The 24,329-nt window shown below is 38.2% G+C and overlaps 1 protein-coding gene across 10 annotated transcripts in view; it reads right to left on the minus strand.

The window, feature by feature from the left end:
* Positions 1–1,502: 1,502 nt before the first annotated feature.
* ZNF567 (zinc finger protein 567) overlaps positions 1,503–24,329 on the minus strand; it is a 72,405-nt gene continuing 49,578 nt past the window's right edge. For 7 of the 10 annotated variants that reach the window (XM_036232142.1, XM_036232141.1, XM_016119624.2 and 4 more), the window contains 3 exons: positions 10,823–10,949; positions 10,464–10,550; positions 1,512–7,536 (listed from right to left, as the gene is read on the minus strand). In XM_036232142.1, coding sequence (XP_036088035.1) covers positions 5,825–7,536; positions 10,464–10,550; positions 10,823–10,949 — 1,926 coding nt within the window. In that variant the 3' untranslated portion in view covers positions 1,512–5,824. Of the gene's footprint in view, positions 7,537–10,463; positions 10,551–10,822; positions 10,950–12,146; positions 12,281–21,957; positions 22,009–24,329 lie in introns of all 10 variants that reach the window. The other 3 variants (XM_036232144.1, XM_036232143.1, XM_036232145.1) reach the window with 3 other exon arrangements.

Below are 24,329 nucleotides of genomic sequence, written 5' to 3' on the forward strand. Positions count from 1 at the left end.
TTGGTGGGTATAGCATCTATGATAAGAGAGTAGAAATTAAGGAGATCTTGGGAAATAGCTAAGAGCATAAATCTGTAGAGATGTCCAATGACTAGTACAAATATTTTTATAACTTGTATATAGGACTTCCTATATTGCCAATTCTCTTAGGTAAGAAAACAGCCTAGTCTGTGAGTCCGTAATAGTACTTTTAAGTTTAGTCATTTACATACTGTGCAATAGTACACCATACCATCTAGTACCTCATACACAAAACCTACAAAACAGAAATATTATGTCCTGTTCGGTTGCTCATGGGCGCCATTACGCCAGCGGGAAGGTGGCTCAATACCTAAGACGGCCGACGGCTCACGACCACAGTTACAGCAGAGGGTTCCCGGGCGGCGGGATCAGCCAAACAGAGAAGTCCCCGCCCTGTAACCCCACCGACATCCTGGGCCAAAACCTTTAAAAACTGTGCCTATACCCCAGACATGTGCAACTTCTCTGGCCCCTTTCCTCGGGACCAGAGAACCTCGCCCGCAGACCCTAATAAAGCCTGTTTTATACTTCGCTTTGGCTCAATCTCACCCTCATTTTCGTCTCCTCCGGCCGTGGGTGCCGAAACCCACGAGGGGGTTTTAGCCGCCTCTCGGAGTGGCGGCTACCCTCCTCCTGACCAGTCTCTGACTCATTCTCTCTGGATCCCGGCTGTTCGTGAGTAAGTTCTCTCCCCTGTCTTCCCTCTGCCTCCCCTTCCTCCTCGGGGGGCCTAGCCCTAGCCTTGGCTGCGCCTGGCGCTCCCCCACCGCCGGCCCCTCTGTTAGGGCCTCCGCCACCGGTCATCCTCAGAGACGTCTGAGACTGCCCGGTTTGGCCCCGTGGCTTTCACCACTCCGACCCGGGTCTCGGGTTGGGACGAGGATGCTCCTCCCAGTCCCCGACTCCAAGGGTGAGGCGAGATCCATTAATTCTGACAAAAGGAGAGACTGACCATGGGCAACGCTGAGTCTAAACCAGACCCTAAGACACCCCTGGGGTGCCTCCTGGCCAACTTTGCCCGCCTGGGTTACTCAGACCTTAAAAAAGAAAAAACTGCTCTTTCTGTCCCGAGTGGCCTGGCCACAATAAACCTGCCCAATAGCTCCCACTGGCCTCCCACGGGCACATTTGACTACCAAGTCCTTAACGACCTAGAAAATTTCTGTAATTGAACTCAAAAGATTCCGAAGTTCCGTATGTACAGGCTTTTTGGGATCTGCGCTCCCGTCCAGACCTTTGCTCCCCCCGTTCCACCCTCCAAATCCTCCTGGCCCTCTCCCCCAACCGCTCACCCTGTTTCCCAAGTCCCACACCCCCCACTGCCTCCTCTTCACCCCCATCTCCCAAGCCGCCTATTGATCCCTCCCCGGAACACGACCTCCCCAAACTCCTCGGCTCTCCTCCACCACCTTCCCGAGTCCTCAGCTCCCGCTGCCCCCGATTCCTCAACCCTATCCCTGTCCCAACCACTGATGCCTCCTCGCTCTCCGTCCCCTCCTCACTCTCCCGTCGCCACCCATACTCGATCTCATCCCCGTGAACCTGACTCCTCTACCAGCCACCTCTTCCCTCTCCGAGAGGTGGCCGGAGGAGATGGAGTAGTCAGGGTTCATGTTCCTTTCTCTCTCCACGATCTCTCCCAAATCGAAAAACGCCTCGGTTCCTTCTCGGCCAACCCATCGAACTATATCAAAGAGTTCCAATACCTTGCCCAAGCTTACGACCTGACTTGGCACGATATTCATGTCATTACATCCGCCACCCTAATCCCCGAAGAGCGCGAGCGTGTTAGGGCCGTGGCCATCCAACAGGCAGACCACGACCATCTAGTTGATAATACGGGCCCTATTGGGGAAAATGCTGTCCCCCGAGAAGACCCCCATTGGAATTACCAACCTGGCCAGGGATCTGACCTTCCCCAGAGAGATCTATTTGTCCAATATCTCCTACGAGGTATGGAGACCATGTCTAACAAAGTAGTCAATTTTGACAAACTCCGTGAGGTTACCCAACAAGCTGATGAAAACCCCGCTCTCTTCCTTAACCGCCTCCAGGAGGCTCTGACTCAATATACCCATCTAGTTCCCAACTCTCGCAGCGGGGCTACCGTTCTAGCCTCTCATTTCATCTCCCAGTCTGCCCTTGATATTAAAAAGAAACTCAAAAAGGCCGAAGATGGTCCCGAGACCCCGATTCAGTATCTGGTGAAAATGGCATTTAAGGTATTCAACACCTGAGAGGAAACGGCCGAGGCCTCCCGACAAGCGCGCCTCCAACAAAAGGTCAGCCTCCAAACCCAAGCCTTGGTTGCAGCCCTGCTGCCCACGTTGGGGGGACCACAGTCATCTGCAGCCTGCGGGACCCGCCCTAAAGCTGTGCCACCCGGTGCCTGCTTCAAGTGTGGCAAAGATAGCCACTGGGCTCGCCAATGGCCCAATCCTCGACCACCGACAAAGCCTTGCCCTCAGTGCAAGCAGCCGGGCCACTGGAAGTCTGACTGCCGGGGCCTTCCTCGGCCCTCGGCGCCTCCACGCGGAGGGGCAGATGAAGGACAACACCTGGTTTTCGAGCTCCTAGGCCTGGCCGAAGACTGAAGAGGCCCGGGTTCTGGTACTCCGGTCACCCTCGCGGAGCCCAGAATCATGCTCCAGGTAGCAGGTAAGTCCATCACCTTTCTGGTGGATACGGGGGCTACCTATTCGGTCCTTCCCTCTCATTCTGGCCTTACTCTTCCTTCCCAGATCACTGTTGTTGCGGTAGACAGAACCCCTTCCAACCCCAATCAAACCCAACCCCTCTATTGCTCCTATGAAGAGACCCCATTCACCCATTCATTCTTAGTAATACCTTCCTGCCCTGTGCCTCTGCTAGGCTGTGACATCTTATCTAAACTCCATGCCACCATCTCTTTCAACCACGCGGCACCCTCCTTCCTAATGGTTCTCCACCCAACTTTATCTCCCGACCCTGCACTCCCTGTCGCTAACCTCCTTCCTGATGTAAACCCGTCTGTATGGAATACAGACACCCCTACCATTGCCACTCACCATGTACCTGTCCGTATCCAACTAAATTCATTAAAATCCTCTAAGCATAAATAGTTGTGGAGAGCTGGTTGTAAACTGACAAGGTCCTTGCAATCTGAGGCCAACTAAAGGTTGCCTCACCTCCACAAATCCTCCTAAGAATGGGTAAGTAGGAACTGACCCGGAGAACAATGAAAGTGTTGAAATGCGAATGATTATAGCAGGCTATGAAGGGTGGGGGTAATCTACAGAAATGCAAATGATTATAGTAGGATGTGGAGGTTGGGTGCCAGTAAAAGTATGCTCTTGTATAAAAGCAGCTTGCAAAAATAAAATCGCTCTCTAATCCATCATCAGTGAATACTGGGCCTCCTGATCCCAGCTTTCTGTCTTCTTTCTTTTCTCAATCTCCCACTGTTCCCACTCAGCTTTATTTTCCAGAGCTGCGCTGGACGTAGCAGGATTTACCACTTGCTAGACAAGGCAAATAGTAATTACTAGTTAAGGCTAAATTTCACAAAGTTTTGTCAAATCATAAAAGGTATTATAACTTTATGTTATGTCCCTTTCAAGTCTAAATTTTTATCATGTCTGATTTTCTTCACCCAGTATTCTTTTTTGCTCTGAAATGATCTGCAAGACCAGGACAAGCATGTTTGCATTTACTGCCCACTGGTAATTGCTGCCCCTTTCTATAGGCCAGAGGGCTTGTTAAAAAAAATTTTGGGGGGCTTAAAAGAACAGAGATTTATTCTGCAATCAAGTCATTGGCAGGGTGACACTCTGAAGGCTCTGAGGCAGAAACCATCCCACATCCTAGCTTCCGGTGGTTCAAGGTGCTCCTTGGCTTGTGGCTTTTCTGCCTCCCTTACAAGGACACTTGTCATTGGATTTAGGGCCCGCCACGATAATTCATGATGATCTCAAGATCCTGACCTACATCTTCAAACACACTTTTCCCAAATAGGGCCACATTCATAGGTTCTGGGGATTAGGGTATGGATGTATTTTTTTGGGGTAGGGGCACCATTCAATCTACTATAGCAGAGCTGGTAGTATCTCTGGATTGATCTGCTTAGTAGAGAGTCCTAGATGCTTCCCCAGCAGCTCTATAGTTGGCCTCCTTCAAAGAAACCTGCCCAGTCATGGGCCTCATATCCAGGACACCCATCATCTGGTCTGTCCACTGAGTCCATGGTGATAGGCCATCCTAGGTTTGCCGGGCTGCCCTGAATATCTTCTCTCACCCTGGTGGGTCTTTGGCCCCCGGATCTCCAAGGGTCCAGAATGTCATGCTGGATTCTGGCCCAGGGCCTTGTTAAACATTTTTTAATGTCAGAAACTTGAACTACCAACTGTTTTCCTGCTTACTTAGATCTGGTTTACAGTTCTGTTCATTTGGGGGGAAAAAAAACCCAGCTTATTTTAATTTCTACTAAATTTTATCACACACAATAAGTGTATGTAGGACAAATGGGTTAAAATTAACCTTCTCCAAAAGGGCATTTACACTGCTGAGCTTACTACTTTCAAAGAAAACATGATACAGGTATTAGTATCTCAGATTTCTAATTCTCAAACATCAAAACCTTTCCAATGATTTTTCATTTGGGATTTCCAGAGACCCACATTTTCTGTGAAATAAATCAAGCTATAAAAGACTTACTTTACATAGGTTCATTATACTATATATATGCTTACTTGTATATATTTTTATAATTGTGTCTACTGTGACTACTATGCTTCCAAATTTTACTCAACAATGTCCCCTCTTACTGATGCTGAAAGTGTATGCTATGGCTAAAAGTACCTCATAACCATGACAATTATAAAATTCCCTCCAAAATGACTTGTTTTTTTGTAAAGTTCAAGCCACAGCTAAAGGTCTTTCTACATTTGACATTCGTATATTCATGACTAACAACATTCTCACAAATATAACATCATAAGGATTTCTTTTAAGTAGGAATTCTCCACTTGAATGATTGCTAAAGGCCTTTCTCCTTGGATTACATTCAGAGCTGTTACTCTCCAAAGCAATCATGTTAAGAAACGTCTAAGAGAAGTTTGGCAGTTTTTATCATAGTTGAAAAAGCTTACATACACCCTTGGGGTGGGGTAAAAATCAACAAAAATACACATACAAAGAAATATACAAGAATATTTATAGCAGTATCTTTATTACATCAAAAAAACATAAAAATTACAAATATCCATTAAGAAGATAAATAGTGGTGTTTTTAAAATGGAATTGTATACAACCTGAATATGAAAACACTACTGTCACATGCAATAATGTATAGATCTTAAGAATGCTGAGTGAAATAAGACACAAAAGAATTAATGATGTATGATGAGAACATATAAGTTTAAAGACATGCAAGAAATATTTCACAATATTATAAGCCAAGGAAGCGTTAATCTTTTGGGAAGTAATAGCTACTTTGTATTCCACTGAGTACAATTAAAAATATAGTTCATATTTTCTTTCTCTTAAGGAGAACTGCTTATAACTATTTTTTATCTTGCCTATACATAAATAATTTTTTAAAAAATAAACTGAGTCAGCAGAATTTGAAAAGTTTAAAAATTAGATTCATTGCTGATAAGAGTTCAGTAACAATGACCATACCCTCTTAATACTAATAAAAAGGAGACACAGTTATGATGTGTGGTACTTTAAATTAATAATGATCACATTTTTGATGAAAATTATCTTATTAGCATGCTTAAAAAAAACTGCGGTTTTATAATATACTGGAAAGACTTCAGAGTTATTACACTTCCATGTTTTCTCCCTTGTGAGTTCTCTGATGGACAATTAGGTTTCTCTTATAACTGAAAGACTTACCACACTCTTTACAAATGTAGGGTTTCTCCCCTGTGTGAGTTCTCTGATGTACAATGAGATTTGTCTTCTGACGGAAGCACTTGCCACATTCATTACATTTGTATGGTTTCTCTCCTGTGTGAGTTCTTTGATGATGAATGAGATATGACTTCCTGCTAAAGGCTTTTCCACACTGAGGACATTCATAGGATTTTTGGCCTGTATGTATTTTCTGATGCACAGTGAGGGTTGCTTTCTGCCGAAAGGACTTCCCACATTCATTACAAATGTAGGGTTTTTCCCCTGTATGAATTCTCTGATGTAGGTTGAGATTTGTCTTCTGACTAAAGGATTTTCCACATTCATTACATTCATATGGTTTCTCTCCGGTGTGAGTTCTGTGATGATCGATGAGGTATGACTTCATTCTAAAAGCTTTCCCACAGTGAGGGCATTCGTAAGATTTTTCCCCTGTATGTGTTCTCTGATGTGCTACGAGGGTTGTTTTCTGGCGGAAGGATTTTCCACATTCATTACAAATATAAGGTTTCTCCTCATTATGAGTTTTCTCATGAAGAGCAAGGGTTGTCTTCTGGGAAAAGGATTTCCCACATTCATTACAAATATAGGGCTTTTCCCCTGTATGAGTTCTCTGATGTACAGTAAGGTTTGCCTTCTGGTGAAAGGACTTCCCACACTCTATACAAATATAAGGTTTCTCTCCTGTATGAATTCTCTGATGTAGAGAAAGTGTTGTCTTCTGGCGGAAAGACTTCCCACAGTCGTTACACTCATATGGTTTCTCTCCTGTATGAGTTCTCTGATGACGAATGAGGTGTGATTTCAATCTGAAGGCATTCCTACATTGTGGACATTCATATGATTTCTCCCCTGTATGTGTTCTCTGATGATCAGTGAGGGCTGTCTTTAGGCGAAAGGATTTACCACATTCATTACAAACAAAGGGTTTCTCTCCTGTATGAGTTCTCTGATGATCAATGAGATATGACTTTCTTCTAAATGAATTTCCACACTGATGACATTGATAAGGTTTTTCCTCTGTGTGGATTCCCTGATGAAGAATCAGTACTGACTTCCTGCAAAAGGACTTCCCACATTCAGTGCACGTATGTTTTTTTTCAATATTGTTTGCTCTTCTTTTATTATATTCAGATGGGTTTTCCTTTCTGTAAGCTTTATGACATGTAATTAAGCCTCCTTTTTTAAGAAATGATTTCTCACAGTCATTGTAACCAAGTGACTGTGCTGGAGTTTCCATCTTATGATACTGCACAAGCACTTCACTATGAATGGTAGCGCTGCCATACTGATTATGGGATTTGACTCCATGGTGAGCTGTCTCTGGTTTAGTATTGAGAAGTGATTTCTCATATCTGTTATACTCACTAAGTCTCTTTCTTGTAGAACTTAGATTACTAATTAGTTCTGAAACATTTTTAAAAATCTTTTCATGAGTATCATATTCAGAAATAAAATTTTTTGAATTTATAGGGCTTCTGCTTAAAGTAAATGTCTTTTCATATGCATTTCTGTTCTCCTTAGTCAGTTTTCTGTGGTTAATGAATACAACTGATCTAGAATACTTATCTTGGTGTTCCTTGAATTTCACTAAAAAGTCTTCAGTTTTCCAGTTTTCTTCTAGAAAAGAATATAGTTAATAACAATTTGTGAATCTTTGCACATTTGCAACAACAAAAATATTGTACTAGGGTCTATTATATGAAGCAAAAAAGACCCAAGAAAAATTACTCCCTGACTGAAAAAAAGACAAAAAGCTAAATAAAAACTGCTTCAAGATAGAAAAGAATGAAAAAATAAACTGAACACTAATAACTTTTCCAGTTTGAATGAGAACTTCATAAAGAAAGCTGATCAGATATAAGAAGTAGTGGGGAGAAGACAAAGAATGATGGAAGAGTGATTGATACTTGGAGATAGGTGGATTCGGAGGCAATGAAGCGAACCTCTCAAGGGCATTAACCTTTAAGGATAATGGACTAGATTAGTATAAAAGCTTATTCAGGGAAAATATTAGAGGAAAGATAACTTCTGTAGGACACAGATCAGAGCCTATGCTTTTATACATCATCCCTAGATAGCAAGGTAAAACACTTTGAGTTTTTGCTACTCCTATCCTTGTAGCCATCGATGGCTAAATAATTTTTACAAGCATCAATTTCCTAGTGTTTAGAAAAACAGTCCTACAGTCCATGTCTAATCCTCCATTCAGCCGGAAATTTTAAACAGACTAAGGGTATATTCACCTATGTATTCAGACTGCTGTTACTATCAATTCTTTCAGAATTGTTCATATAAAAAAAACTCACAGCCATCAATTATAACTATTCCTCTTTTCAGTCACGGACTTTATTTTTTCAGGTTTAAACAAAGACTGTTCAAGTCTTCCTTAAATACAGTAACATTCCCTAACTTCAGATCATTCATTTTAGTTCTAAATCGAGTGACTTTATCCTTCATTTCTCTTTTAAGTTTAGTGGTATAATTTATTTTGTTACTGTAATCATCTACATCTTTTTCTGCCTTGAGTCCATTACCACCAATACCAACACACAAGGAATTTCTCCTGTAAACAAAATTTTATATCCCCTAGATTCGCTTTTTACATTCAAACAAGTTTTGAAGGTTGTCCCCATATCTGACAAATCTCATCCATAAAAGTTTACATAACACTGTGCATGATAGATAAGAACTGTATGGTAGAGTCAAAACATTTTGATCAGAATTTATAGAGCCATGGTCTGAACAGGTATACCTGAAAGAAATTTACAAGAACGTGCTTTCTGAATGGGGGAAAGAGATATCTCCCCTGTACAGCTCCACAAACCATTCATGAAGCAACTACTGAATATCTAACATGTTATACACTACAGCAAAGAATATCGAAACAGAGGATATTATCTTTGAGGGAAAGAATCCTTAAGCATGTACAATCAGGTATTATATAATCATATCCAAGTACTGTGTGTGTTATAGTTTGTAAGTAGCATGGGAATGCAGAAGGAAATGGTAGATATCATGTGGAGTAGTCTAGAAATATTTTATGGAGAAGAAATCTCAACACTATGGAAGGGAATGTAACACAAAGAAAAGTATAGACATGATGACAGAACCTACATGTATGAAAAGAAGTTAGAGCACTGAATCAAGTGGAAATTGGCAAGAGTTTTCCACAAGAAAGAGAAATAAAAGTTGAAAAGACCAGATTAAAGTTTATTATGTTAGTCCTTAAATGAAGAGTAATTTTAGTTTCATAAAACAAATAACAGATAACAAGTGATATATCTTGTCAGAAAAATAACTACAAATTTAAAGTTAGAACAAAAATTATAGCAAAGCTAAATGGTAATTCAGTAGTCAAGACATGAAATAAGAGAGTTGTTATTTTGTATGATGTCAGTGACAAATGAAAATATGGGAGGGAGTTAACATATTTCACAGGGTGATAACTTTACTATGAATTGTGAAGAGATTCTCATTAATGATGACAGACACAAAATAATGAAGTGGATATCAGGTGGGAAAAATAATATAGAAATAGAAAATGCAAAATAATTAAAGAGCTGGAAAGGTTAGTGATGTTCTTTTCTGAAATATTGTCACATAATAGGTGAGACATCAGAGTACGGAACTCCTAAAGACATAGAACGAAGGCGGAAGAAATGTGCAGAGCATGTCCATTTAGAGGCATCAACATAAAACATGAAGCTTAAATCCTGAGAATGATGTGATTATTATAATTCAAAGGCTTATCCCTTAAGAAATCAGACAAATAAGACTGAGTCCAGTAAGCAATATACGTTAAAAAAATTTTGTGTGACTATTATATGCTAGGTATTGTTCCAGGGAATATGGCCACAGTAGTGAAGAAAAGAGACCAAGTTGGAAATAATCACTCAAAAAATCAGGATAAGAATGAGTTAATGTTTTACCCAATTCAGGACTGATTTAAGAAATGATGGTCAGCCATATAAAATGAACCATCAAATTTAATGGAAGTAAATGCTAACTAAAATGATCAGTCTGCGTCAAGGCAAGAAAGTTTTAAAATAGCTAGATTTATAGTGAGAATGGCAACTTGGTACAAAAAAACAAATATGAGGTAATAAAAGAAGGAAAAGGGAAAGCAACTAAGAAGAGACACATTAACCAAAATTTCTTTTATTCTCTAAAGATAGATTTAAGAAAGTACCCCCCACTCCCCCCAAATTCTATGTAATGGCAAGGAGATAATTCTGAGAAAGCTAGAAATAAACAAATTTTAAAAAATCTAAAAAAACCATAGGCCTATAGTACATTTTAATTATGTCAACAGTGGTAACTATCTTTCATAACATTATGCAAATTAGGAAAGAATATTTACAGGGAAAGTGATATTTGAAAGTCTGCTTTAAGTCTGCAGACACGAAGGTTATTTCAAAGGTTGGGACCCTTTGAAATAAGTAGTAAAAAGACTCTCCAAATGTTTCAAAGATGCCAGCTAGCACCTAACCACTTTAAAATTTACTTTCCACTAGATTTCCTCGGCCTGAGAGTCAGAAACTCACCTAAGCAGGTATGACCTGTAAATGATGTCCATGGCTCTTCTCCTCGTTCCAACTTAAGGATCACATCAGGCTTGGTCATGCGACACCCTGATTAAAGAAGATTTGGATTTGGATTAAGTTGCTTAGGCTTCAATACATTTGAAAAATTAGTAAGGTGTATTTTCAGTACTACAAATTAATACACACCTTTGTATAACAATAAACTTAATACCCTGTACCAGGTAAGGGAAGACACAATCATCCTTCTACTAACCAAAAAGGATTCCTCACCTCTTATCCTCAAAATTCAAAATGACACATAGTTTAGGCATTTGGAAAGGAAATACATGCTACTGAAAGTTTCAGAGACGTTTTCTTACCCACAGAAACGAGGTGGCAATAGTTTTCCAACATCACATCCATGTACAGAGTCTTCTGAGCAGGATCCAGGTGCTGCCACTCCTCCCGAGTAAAGTCAACAGTCACATCTTTGAATGAAACTGATCCCTGCAATGGAAAGGAACTGTATTCAGAATGGGTTGACTAGATATTGGCACTAGTTTTGATCCTATTCTTTGTGGCACTCATATGAATACTTGTAATGAAAGCCTATCGTTTTCCTTGTTTTGTGATTTACATTGTGAGGGAAATGAAAATCAAAGTACAAGTACCTGCTGGCAGATTCATTTAATAACTCATTCTAAAAATATTTACTATGAAATCACTTTGTACCCCAAAACTGCATTCTTTTCCTGGCATGCCAAGATAGAAAATGCTATCTCTGCTCACAAGAAGTTAAAGCCTCAAAGCATGTAACACATACCTTCAAGAAAGACACAAACCTGGATGAACGTTTTACAGTTACTAAAACAGAAGTATGTGTGAGATGCAGTGTATCACAAGGTCAGAACAATTTTCTCTGGCTTCACTGGGAGGTTAATTTTTTTCCCTTTCAAGATTAGTAAGGTGCATTGTTATGCAAGAAAACCATGGTTTTAAAATGCATGGAGTGACTTTCAATATCCAGTAATAACACAGTGAATTGGTCAGAACAATAATCCCTCAGATAATAATTATAAAACGTGAACATAATATATAATAAATAAATAATAAATGGCGCTGAAGAGCAACCAAATCAAACATATTCTGAAAGGACAGCAACTACAAAGTCTAAGAACTATTAGGTTTTTGGCTTTTTTGTGTGAAGGTACCTGAAACCCCATAGTTCTTAAGGCAGAAAATCACAGCGTACATCCTCAAAGGTGGAAGAGAACAGAATTTAGGAATGGCAGATGAACTGGAGACTTAGGGATAAATTCTGGAAGTGAGAGAACTATAGAACAGATAAGACCTAAAATCTGAGTATAAACTCTGCCAGAACTCCACATTGATAATTAAATTAAACAATTGAAGAGATCACAGAGAACTGAGCAAAAAGCAGACAGAAGATACTAGAGTTTTGAACAACAGAAGTGCACCAAGTGAGATTCTGATATTTCTTCATTTAACAGCATTCCACAATCTGCTAATAGCTCAAGCAGATTCTGGTGTCAGAAGGTGGGGCTGACAAAGCAGCAGAGAGTATAAGGGAAAAAACGTTAGGAAAAAAAGAGAACTGGAGAAAGTAACCCCCCAAATCTATGTATAAACACTCACTAATTCCTTGCCTTTGAGGTAACGTACATGAACACAAGGAGAACCTACCTCCCCTCAGGGTGCAGGGTAAAAAGCAGCAGCTAGAAGCTTAACTAAGCTGATCTATCAGCTGCTTCACACTTGAGGGAGAAGGGGGTGGGAAGCAGTAGGGCAGAGTATGAAGCTTGATTCCAACCAATTGCCTGTGAGAACAAAAACCAATAAACCTCAGCAAAAGACATAATAGAATTCATATTACTATAACATTATTCACAATGTCATGTTTCTAGTAAAAATTACTGGACATGCAAAGAAAGCAAAACAAAACAAAACAAAAATGGGAGGGGAAATATGACCCCTATTGAGAAAAAGTCAGTCACAGAATCTAATTCCTAGTGAACACTGATGCTGGATTTTACCAAAAAAGGCTTTAGAGCATATGTTCTAAATGTGTAAAGAAGTAATAGAGTGATGTCAGAAGCATGGCAGCATGAGGTATCTCCCCAGAAATCTCTCCTTGAAATAACAACGAGCTGAACATCTACAATTCAAATAACACTCAATATGCACACAAGCACATCTGAGAGGTCTGTGCATCAGAGCATCCAAAGGTGAGTAAAGCCACGCATCTGGGAGGTGGATTAGGACAGAGAAATAAAGAAACTGTGATAGGAGCCAGAGCTCTCTGCAGGCCAAGGAGTAGGGCAGGTTTTGTGATCGGTTCTTGGCACTTTGAAGATCCAGACAGTCCTGAAGGATCAGCACATTCCACGCAGTGGTGACTAGTAATCAGGACAGAGACTGAGTGTGGATGGGCAAAAGCTGTGTCTTAGCAACTGCCATTGCCAATGGGAGGGCGAGTCACAGAGTGTGGTCACGCACCCTTCCTCATATCCTCCCAGAGCTAGCACCTAGCCCCAGGGGAATTTGCATCATCAGTTCTGAAACATACACTACAGCAATATCTAGGCAAAGTAGCTGAAACCTGGGGGATAGCATTATGGGAAGAGAAACAGCTACAAACATTACCTCATTTCCCAATCAACCCCACCCCTACCCAGTCAGGCTGATATGGAAGGAAGCTAAGGGAACCTTGCATCTGACCTTGGGGCAGTAATGGGGCTTCAGGGCCTTTTCTGAGGATTGAAACCCCGTTACCCACTATATCCTCCAAAGAGGGTGGATCCCTGGGACTGAGGTGACCTGGTTGCAGAGGAGGCACACAGCCCACCAGAGAGGAAGGGTCATTTTTAATCTCAAAACAGAGGTCCAAGAAGCTTGGATTCCACCTACTAGACATCAAAAGAAAACCCCCTTTTTATCAACCTCCTAAAGAGACAACACTTTATTATAAATTTCCTTGGCAAAAAAAGAAAAAAAAATGCAGAGTACACTTCCAAAACACCCAGGCAGAAAAATAGTCCATCAAACACCATGAACAACCAATGTAACAAGGCAGCTCAGAAAGAAAGAGAAAAATTTCCAGAAAATAAGCTTCAAGACATAGAAATATGCGATTAAAATGACAGAGAATTTGAGGCTGCACTTCAGAAAAAACTCAACAAGATGAAAGAAAATTCAGATCGACAGTCGTTCAATGAACTCAGAAACAAAACAAAAAACAAGAATACCTTACCATAGAGAATAAAGCCCTAAAAAAGAATCCAACAGAACTTCTGGAGATGAGGTACTCATTACAAAAGATGAAGAATGAAATAGCAAGCTTAGGAGATAAAGCTGACCAGATGGAGAAGAAAATTAGTGATATGAAAACTAGAACTCTGGAAATGACACAGAAAGATGAATAGAAAGACTTGAGAATAGAAAAAAAAATGAAAGCACTCTATAGAAGAATTATCTGACACCATCAGAAAAAGCAAAGGAAGAAAATGGGTATACCAGGAGAGGGAGTAGGTAACAGAGAACCTATTCAAACAAAGAGTTGATGAGAATTTCCCAAACCTATGGAAAGAACTGAATCTTTAAACACAGGAAGCAAATAGCAAACCCAATTATCTCAACCCAAAGAGGCCTTCTCCAAGACACATTATATTAAAACTGTCAAAAATTGACAAATTGTTCTCAAGGCAGCCACGGAAAAGAAGATAGTAACTTATAAAGGAAAACCCACTAGACTATCGGATTTCTTAGCACAAACCTTACAAGCAAGGATGGAGTGGAACCAAATATTCAAACTACTGGAGAGAGAAATTACCAGCCAAGAATAATATATTCAGCAAGAATAAGAGATATAAAGGAGAAATAAAGATCTTTCCAGACATACAAAAAGCTGAGGGAATTTTTCATCACAAGGCTTGCATTACAGGAAATACTGAAGAGGTCGCTGTACCCGAAATAAAAGGACAAAAAATTACATAACTATTAGTAAGATAACTAAAAGGCATACACAAGCAGGAAAGTGCAACCCTTATTAAGAATAGAGTATTATAAGCCTAAATATTACATAATGGTAAAAGGCAAAAAGAAAAACCACTTCAAAACAGAAGATTTTTAGAAATGAATATATAGTATATATAGGAATAACTTGAGGCAATGAAAACAGAAAAGGGGAGGGAGTAAGATTCCAAATTTGCAAAAGGGAATGGAGATAAGGCGCACACAGAAAAATGGACCACTGTGTGTATATGTGTGTGCGTGTGTGTGTGTATCCTTTACATAAACTCAGTGGTAACGACACACCAAAATACCAGAACTGAAACACATATTGTAAAACGAGGGAACAGAGCGAAAAATAATAGAAGAAAATCAAATTAAAATGACAGAAACAGAGGGATAAAGAAACAATGAACTAAAAACCTTCCCTCTAAAATCAGGAACAAGACAAGGCTGTCCACTATCACCACTATTATTCAATATAACATTGGAGGTCCTAGCAAACGCAATCAGACAAGAGAAAGATATAAAAGGCATCCAAATAGGAAATGAAGAAGTCAAACAAACTGTCACTATTTGTGGATGACATAATTCTCTATATAGAAAACCCTAAAGATTCCACACAAGAACACTACTAGAAACAATAAGCAAATACAGTAAAGTTTCTGGATAAAAAAACAATGTTCAAAAAATCCCTAGCATTCCTATACTCTAATAAAGAAGAAAAAGAAGTAGAAAAAGTAATTCCTTTTGCAATTGCAACAAAAAGGATGAAATACCTAGGAATATATCTAACAAAACAAGTAAGGGACCTATATAATGAAAACTGTAAGAACCTATTAAAAGAAATCACAGAATATACAAAGAAATGAAAAGATATTCTGTATTCCTGAATTGGAAGATTCAATATAGTTAAAATGACCATATTACCTAATGCATTTTACAGATTAAAGGCAATCCCCATCAACATCCTGTCAGCATTTTTTAAAGAAATAGAACAAAAAAATCATCAGATTTGTATGGAAGCGCAAAAGACCGAAATTGCCAAAGTCATCCTGAGGAAAAAGAAAGAGGCTGGAGGTATCACTCTGCCCAACTTCAAATTATACTACAAAGTAGCAGTAATCAAAATGGCATGGTATTGGCAGCAAAATGGACACAAGGACCAGTGGAAAAGAATCAAGGGTCCAGAAGTAAACCCATATTTACATGGGCAAATAATTTTCAACAAAGAAGCCAAAAACATACAGTGGAGAAAGGAAAGCCTCTTCAATAAATGATGCTAGGAAAACTGGAAAGCCACCTGCAAAAGAATGAAACTAGACTGTTGTCTATCACCACACAACAAAGTTAACTCAAAATGGATTAAGGACCTGAATATAAGACCTGAAACAATAAAATGCATAGAAGATTACATAGGAACTAAACTCAAGGACCTTGGACTTAAAGAAGATTTCATGAATTTGACCTCAAAGGCAAAGGAAATAAAAGCTAAAATAAATGAATGGGATTACATCAAACTAAAAAGCTTCTGCTCAGCAAAAGTAACTGTCAACAAGGTAAAGACACAACCATCCACACGGGAAAATATATTTGCAAGCAACACCTCTGATAAGGGCCTAATATCCAAAATATACAAAAAATGCATTCAATTCAATAACAACAATAAAACAATCCAATCAAAAAATGGGCAGAGGATCTGAACAGATTCTTCTCCCTAGAAGACAAATTACCAACAAATATTTGAAAAGATGCTCAACATCACTAGCTGTTAGGGAAATGCAAGTCAAAACCACAATGAGATACCATCTCACACCTATCAGATTAGGTATAATCAACAGGACAAGTAATAAAAAATGATGGAGAGAATGTGGAGAAAAGTAACCCTCATACACTGCTGGTAAGACTGTAAATTGGTATAGCCACTATGGAAAACAGTATGGAGGTTCCTCAAAAAACTAAGAATTGATCTACCATATGATCCAGCAATCCCTCTACTGGGGATTTACCCCAAAGACTTGAAAACCCATATCCAAAAGATAATTGCACACCGATGTTCATAGCAGCATTATTCCCAGTGGCCAGGACATGGAAATAACTGAAGTGTCCTACGATAGATGACTGGCTAAAGAAGCTGTTCTACACATATACAATGGGATACTACTCAGCCATAAGAAGGGATGAAATACAGCCATTTGTGACAACATGGATGGACCTCGAGATAATCATGCTAAGCAAAATAAGCCAGACTGAAAAAGTAGAAAATCACATGATATCACTTATATGTGGGATTTAAACCAAAAATCAACAAATGAACAGGACAAACAGAGATTAGGGACATGGACAATGGACTAGTGGTTACCAGAGGGTAGGGGGTAGGGGATGAGGAGAGAGGTAGACAGAGTAAAGGCGATCAAATATAGGGGGGTAGTGGGAGGGTGAAGTGGGTAAAGGAGCTAAAATATATGGTAGCTGAAGGAAACTGAACTTTGGGTTGTAAACACACAATAGAATATAAAGATGTCAAATGATGATGTATACCTGAAATTATATTAACCAATGTTACCCCAATAAACTTAAAAAGAAACAATGGAGACACTGAGCGACCAGAAAACAAAAGATAAAATGGCTATAGAAAAACCTCATATTTAAATAATCACCCCAAATGTAAATGGAATGAACCCACCAATAAAAAGGTTTAAAGAAGCAAAAAACAAAACCCAACAATATGCTGCCTTCAAAAGACATTTCTTAGCTATAAGGACAGAGACTCAAAGTGACAGGGTCGAAAATGATACTCCAATAAAATGGTACCCAGAGAAAAGCAAACGTAGCTGTACTTATATCTGACAAAATAGACTTCAAGATAAAAAAGGTAATGAGAGAAAATGACCCTTCATAATTATAAAGGGAACCATACATCAAGAAGAGCTAAACTTATCAATTTATGCTCTCAATTAGGGAGCATCAAAATACATAAAGCAACTACTAACAGAACTAAAGGGAGAAACTGACAAAAACACATTATAGTAGGGGACATAATTGGGAGTATAAATTGATAAGTTTACCCCATCGTCAGCTATGGATAGATGATCCAACCAGAAAATCAGTAAGGAAATATCATTCTTAAATGACACATGAGACTAACTGGACGTTATCAACATTTACAGAGCCTTTCATCCCAAAACAGCAGGTTATGTAGTCTTCTCTGAAGCACATGGAACCTTCTCAAGGATGGACCATATGTTGGAAAACAAAGCTATGCTCAACAAATTTAAAAAGAATGAAATATTACCAAGCCTATTCTCTGATCATGCTTTGAACCTGGAGATCAACTGTAAAAAGAAAGTAGGAAAAACTACAAATACATGGAGATTAAACAACATGCTACTGAAGAATAACTGGGTCATAGAAAAAATAAAAGGAGAGATCAAAGGATACATAGAAACAAACAAAAATGAAACTAACTACAACATATCCAAACTTTTGGGACACAGCAAAAGCAATAATAAGAGGAAAGTTCATATAATTACAGGCCTATCTCAAGAAACAAGAATAATTCCAAATAAACGACTGAACACTACATCTATAAAACTAGAAAAGGAAGAATAAATGAAGCCCAAAGTCAGCAGAAGTAAGGGACTGATCAAAATTAGAGCAGATTTAAATGAAATGGAGAACAAAAAGACAATAGAAAAATTAATGCAACAAAGAGCTAGTTTTTTGAGATTAATAAAATTGACAAACTACCTGGCCAGACTGACTAAAGAAAAAGAGAAACAAATAAATAAAATCAGAAATGAAAGAGGAAGAGTTATGACAGATACCACCGAAATACAAAGGATTATTCAAGAATACTATGAAAAATTATATGACACCAAATTTAATAATCTGGAAATAATGGACAAGTTCTTAGAAACATACAACCTTCCTAGACTGAATCATGAAGAACTGGAAAATGGAGACTGATCAACGGTATAGAAATTGAAACAATCACCAAAAACCTTCCCAAAAGTAAAAGTCCAGAACCAGATACCTTCAAAAGTGAATTTTCCCGAACATTCAAGGAAGATTTAATACCTATTTTTCTTAAACTTTTCCAAAAAATTTTAAAAAGAGGCAATACTTCCCAACTCATTTTATGAGGTCAATGTTATTCTGATACCAAAACCTAGTAGAGATAACAAAAAAATAAAACAAGAAAAAAAGAAAACTATAGACCAATATCTCTCATGAACAAAGAAGCAAACATCCTAAATAAACTACTACTAAATTAAATACAACAATGCGTTAACAAAAATTATACACCATGATCAAGTAGGTGTCAATCTTGTAACATAGGGATGATTCAACATATGCAAATCGATACACCATATAAAGAAAGAAAAAAAATCATGTGATCATATCAATAAATGCAGAAAAAGCATGTGGCAAGATACATTATCCATTTTTGATTAAAAGACTTAATAAAATGGGTAGAGAAGAAAAGTACCTCAACATAATAAAGGACATATATGACAAACCATCAGGTAACATCATACTTAATGGTGAAAAACTAAAACCTTCCCTTTAAGATCAGGAACAAGACAATGGTCTCTGCAATCATCTCTGCTATTCCATATCATATTGGAAGTCCTAGTTAGAGCAATCAGGCAAGAGAAAGAAATAATAGGCATCCGAATTGGTAATGAAGTCAAACTGTTGCTTTTTGCAGATGATGTCATTCTCTATATAGAACCCCCCTCCTAAAAAAAAAAATAAAAAAAGAAAACTCTTAAGACTTCACTAAGAAACTATTAGAAATAATTATCACAGTAAAGTTTCAGGATACAAAATCAATATTCAAAAATCCACAGCGTTCCTATACTCTAACAATGAATTTTCAGAAAAAGGAATGAGAAAAACAATTCCTTTTGCAATTGCAACAAAAAGAATAAAATACCTAGGAATAAACCTAAGGAAGAATGTGAAGGACCTATACACTGAAAACTATAATATGTTATTAAAAGAAATTAAAGAAGACACAAAGAAATGGAAAGATCTGGGTTCTTATATTGGAAGAATCAATACAGTTAAAATGACCTTATTACCTAAAGCATTATACAGGTTTAATGCAATTCCCATTAATATTCCAATGCTATTTTTATTTTTAAAGAAACAGAACAAAAAATCATCATGGACAAAGCAATCCTGAGAAAAAAGAATGAGGCTGGAGGTATCATTCTGCTTGACTTCAAAGTATACTATAAAGTAACAATAATCAAAGCAGCATGCTATTGGCAGAAAAAAAGACATACAGAACAGTGAAAGAGAACTGTGAGTCCAGAAGTAAACCTTCACAAATAATTATTGATAAAGGAGCCAAAAACATACAATGTAGTAAGGAAAGCCTCTTCAATAAATGGTGCTGGGAAAACTGGAAAGCTACCTGCAAAGAAATGAAACTAGACTGCTGTGTATCGCCATACATCAAAATTAACTCCAAATGGATTAAGGACCTAAATATAAGACCTGAAACAATAAAATGCATAGAAGAAAACATAGAAACAAAACTCAAGGACCTTGGACTTAAAGAAGATTTTATGAATTTGACCTCAAAAGCAAGAGAAGTAAAAGCTAAAATAAATGAATGGGACTACATCAAACTAAAAAGCTTCTGCTCGGCAAAAGAAATCATCAACAAGGCAAAAGACAACCAACTGAATGGGATAAGATATTTGCAAACAACACCTCTGATTAGGGCCTCATATCCAAAATATATAAAGAACTCATACAACTCAACAAAACCAAACAATCCAATCAAAAAATGGGCAGAAGACCAGAACAGACACTTCTCTCAAGAAGACATACAAATGGCCAACAGACATATGAAAAGATGTTCAAGTTCACTATTAGGGAAATGCAAACCAAAACCACAATGAGATACCACCTCACACCTGTCAGAATGGATACCATCAACAGGACAAGTAATAACAAGTGTTGGAGAGGTTGTGGGCAAAATGGAACCCTCATACACTGCTGGTAAGAATGTACATTTGTACATCCAGCATGGAAAACAGTATGTAGGTTCCTCAAAAAACTAAGAATTGATCTACCATATGATCCAGCAATCCCTCTTTGAGTATTTACCTAAAAAACCTGAAAACATTTATCTGCAAAGATATATGCACCGTGTTGGTCACAGCAGCATTATTCAGTGTCCAGGTAATGGAAGCAATTGAAGTAGCCTATGATAGAAGATTGGATAAAGATGTGGTGTATATATATACAATGGAATATTACTCAACCATATGAAAAGATGAAATACATTTGCAACAACATGGATGGATCTTGAGATAATCATGCTAAACGAAATAAACAGATAGAAAAAGTTGAAAACCACTGATTTTACTCATATGTGAGAAATAAAACTGAAAACAACAAACATGACAAACAGATACTCATGGGCACGGACAGTGGATTAGTAGTTACAAGAGGGAAAGGGGAGAGGGGGAGGTAAATATGGGTCAAAGGGGTCAAATATTTGGTGATGGAAGGAAATCTAACTTTGGGTGGTAAACACAAAGTGTAATAAATATGAGATATTGTTGAACTGCACACTTGAAACTTATTCGATTTTATTAATTGATGTCCCTCAATAATTTTAATTAAAAAAAAAACTAATAGAAAACCTGGCATGGAATACCAGAATTTAAACAATAAAAAAAGCACCAAATGAAAATTCTAGGGGTGAAAAGTACAATAACTGATGTAAAACATTCACAATATAGTCTCAATAGCAGACTGGAAACAGAAAAAGGAAGAATCAGCAACCTTGTAAATAGACCTGTAGAAATAAAGCAATCTGAATAGGAAGGATAAAAAATAAGAAAAAACGAATGGAAACACAGAGATCTGTGCGTCAATTTCAACGTAATCAAATACAAATGTAATTGGTGCTGCAAAAAGAAAAAAAAGGTCTGAAAAAATTTTGAGGCAATAATGACCTAACATATTCAAAGTTATTAAAAACTTTAACTTACATGCCAGATTTAATAAACCTCAAAATGATAAAAAAGAAAAAATACCCCACACCTCAGAAAATTCTAACCAAACTGCTAAAAGTCTAAGATGATATTAACCAAAAAATAATTATTCAGAGAATTTATCTATTTAAAAGGAAGTTAACATAAAGTGATTTTCAGATAAAATATGAAAGAATTCATCACTAGCAGTACTGAACCATCAAAAATGGTAAAGAGAGTTCTTCAGGTTAAAAGTAAAAATGTCACCCAATGATAACTAAGCTCTTTAGGGAGAAATAAAAAGGATGAGAACAGGTTTATATAAAAGACTGTGTCTGTAAATATATAAGAAAATATCTGTAACACAAGAGCTCCAGGCTGGAACTTGCACCTGGGCTTTGGATATTCTGCAAAAAATCCCAACATGTACCAAAGGGGTGAGACATGTACCAAAGGGGTGAGACATGCCGTTTATTACTCACAAGGCAGGGGAGCTCCGATGGCAGTTGATTGAAGCTGCAAGTAAACAGCACCTGACCAAGAGCGAGCAGAGTTTTTATACACACGGTGGGGGGGGGGGGAGGGGTTATCTCATTATGGAAGTAGCCGCCTTCTCAGGCAAATTGGAGTGAGATGTGCTGCTGGTTTACAGGAGCAGATAACGTCCAAAGGAACAACAGAAAAAATCTCTGGGAGCAAACACTGCTGAAAGAAAGCTCTTTGTTTACTGCCTTCCTTATGGCTGCTGACTAGGCAGCCATGTCTTCTGAGTACATGGAGGGGCTATGGTCTAAATTAATCCAACAATATCGAGTTCCTGCCTTCTTTAATAGACATGACTGTTTCAAGCATGCATTGGTAGACATTTTCTGCTGTTTTAGCATGAAATCAACCATAACAATATATATTCAGAATGAATGAGCAAAGTTGTGTTTCAATAAAACTTCATGTATGGAAACTAAAATTTGAATTTCATAAAATTTCCACAGGTCAGAAATATTCTGCTTTTGCATATTTTCACACATTTAAACTACGAAAACCACCCCTAATGTACAATTTGTACAAAATTAGGCAGCAGTTTGGATTTGGCCTGTGGGTTGTAGGCCATTGGTTTAAAGTAAGCATTCTAAAACTAGTTACTACAAACAAATATCTCATACATGGAAAAACAAACAAACAAAAACAAACAAAAACATGGTTGTGCTGGCTGGAAATTACTGCTTGGCTATTGCTCATGGGAACATAACATTCTAACAATAAGCTTTCTGCTTCTGTACCCCCACTTGCACAACCGACCTGTGGGTTGACAGTAAATAGAAGAAAAATAGACTTTTGTGTTCAGACAGAATGAAGAATGGGATTTAGGGCTTAAAAACTCTGTACCTCTACATTTCGGGACTGCTTAATTCGGGGTCTGGGTACCCCTGGCAGACCCAGCTGGCTGAATAAAGAGTGTGTTTCCTATAACTCACTGATTTCTGGTGGTCCGTGTGTCTTTTGGGGACTCGTGGCTACAACAGGTGACGTCAGTAAATAAGACTTAAATGTTGCAAGAGTAATGTAATTTACCTTAAGTAACTCAGTATTATTTCTAAGTTAAAGAAGCATGTTGCAATCCCTAAAACAATCACAAAATAATACAAATAGATAACTAAAATGTCAATAGAGAAATGAAAATATTAAAATGTATTTGACATAAAATACAACAGGATTTGGAAGAGATATACAAAAACATGTTAGGAGGAACTTTAAATGCACATCACTAAGTCTAAGAGGCCAATATGAAAATGCTAGATACTTTATGATTCCAACTATATGACACTGTAGAAGAGGCAAAATTATGGAGACAGTAAAAAGATCAGAAGTTGCCAATATTAGAGGAGAGGAAGGGATGATTCGGCAGAGAACAGATGTTTAGTGTAACAGTGTAAAAAAATGCATTTCAATAACATCTTCCTTGTTCATATCTCCCCTCTTTACTCCGGCTGTTACTACTTTGGAAAATATGTTGTTATGGTTATTAGTATCAATTCCTTAGTGAGTCGGCCCCAAGGACAGGGCAGAGAGTGGTATCTCCAGGTGCCAGCTGCCTAGGAGTAAACAGGTCCAAGGCTCCCAAGAAGAAAAATAAAACAATATTGCCGCTGGAGTACAGATAACATAGCTGTCCACCAGAAACCATATTTCTTTGTGCTAGATGCTAACAGCTAACTTTTGCTTTTGTAATCTGCTTGCTTGCTTGATCAAGGCCAACCAGGACATAGTTTCAGGCTTTATAAGCTGCCTCCTCCGGAGGCTCGGTGCTGACTCTCTAGTGGGGTGAGTGAGTCGCCGGCCGGCTAATAAAGGCTCATAATTAATCTCAGTTGGCTCCATGGGTCTTAGATTTGAAGGCGCCACAACATTTAGGGCGGTGAAACTATTCTGTATAATACTATAACGGTGAATACATGTCAACATACATTTCTCAAAATCCACGGAGTACACAAGACCAAGAACAAACCCTAATGTAAACTATGAACTCTGGGTGATAATGATGTGTCAGTGTACATTCCTTGATTGTAACAAATGCACCACTTTGGTGCAAGATATTGACAGTAGGGAAGACTATGCATGTGCAAGGGTAGGAGGTAAATGGGAACTCTCTGTACTTTCCACTCAATTTTGCTGTGAACTTAAAATTGCCCTATAATATACAGTTAAATGGATTTTAAAAACCCACAACAGGTTAAGCAATCAGAAATACATAGCAAAATGGCAGCCCTAAATTCAACTATTCTTTTAATGTATTAAATGCAAATGGACTAAACACTCCAATAAAAAAGGCTAAGATTATTAGGATATATAAAAAAGC

This window comes from Rousettus aegyptiacus, unplaced genomic scaffold, assembly GCF_014176215.1.
Source record: "Rousettus aegyptiacus isolate mRouAeg1 unplaced genomic scaffold, mRouAeg1.p scaffold_m13_p_14, whole genome shotgun sequence".
NCBI lineage: Eukaryota > Metazoa > Chordata > Mammalia > Chiroptera > Pteropodidae > Rousettus > Rousettus aegyptiacus.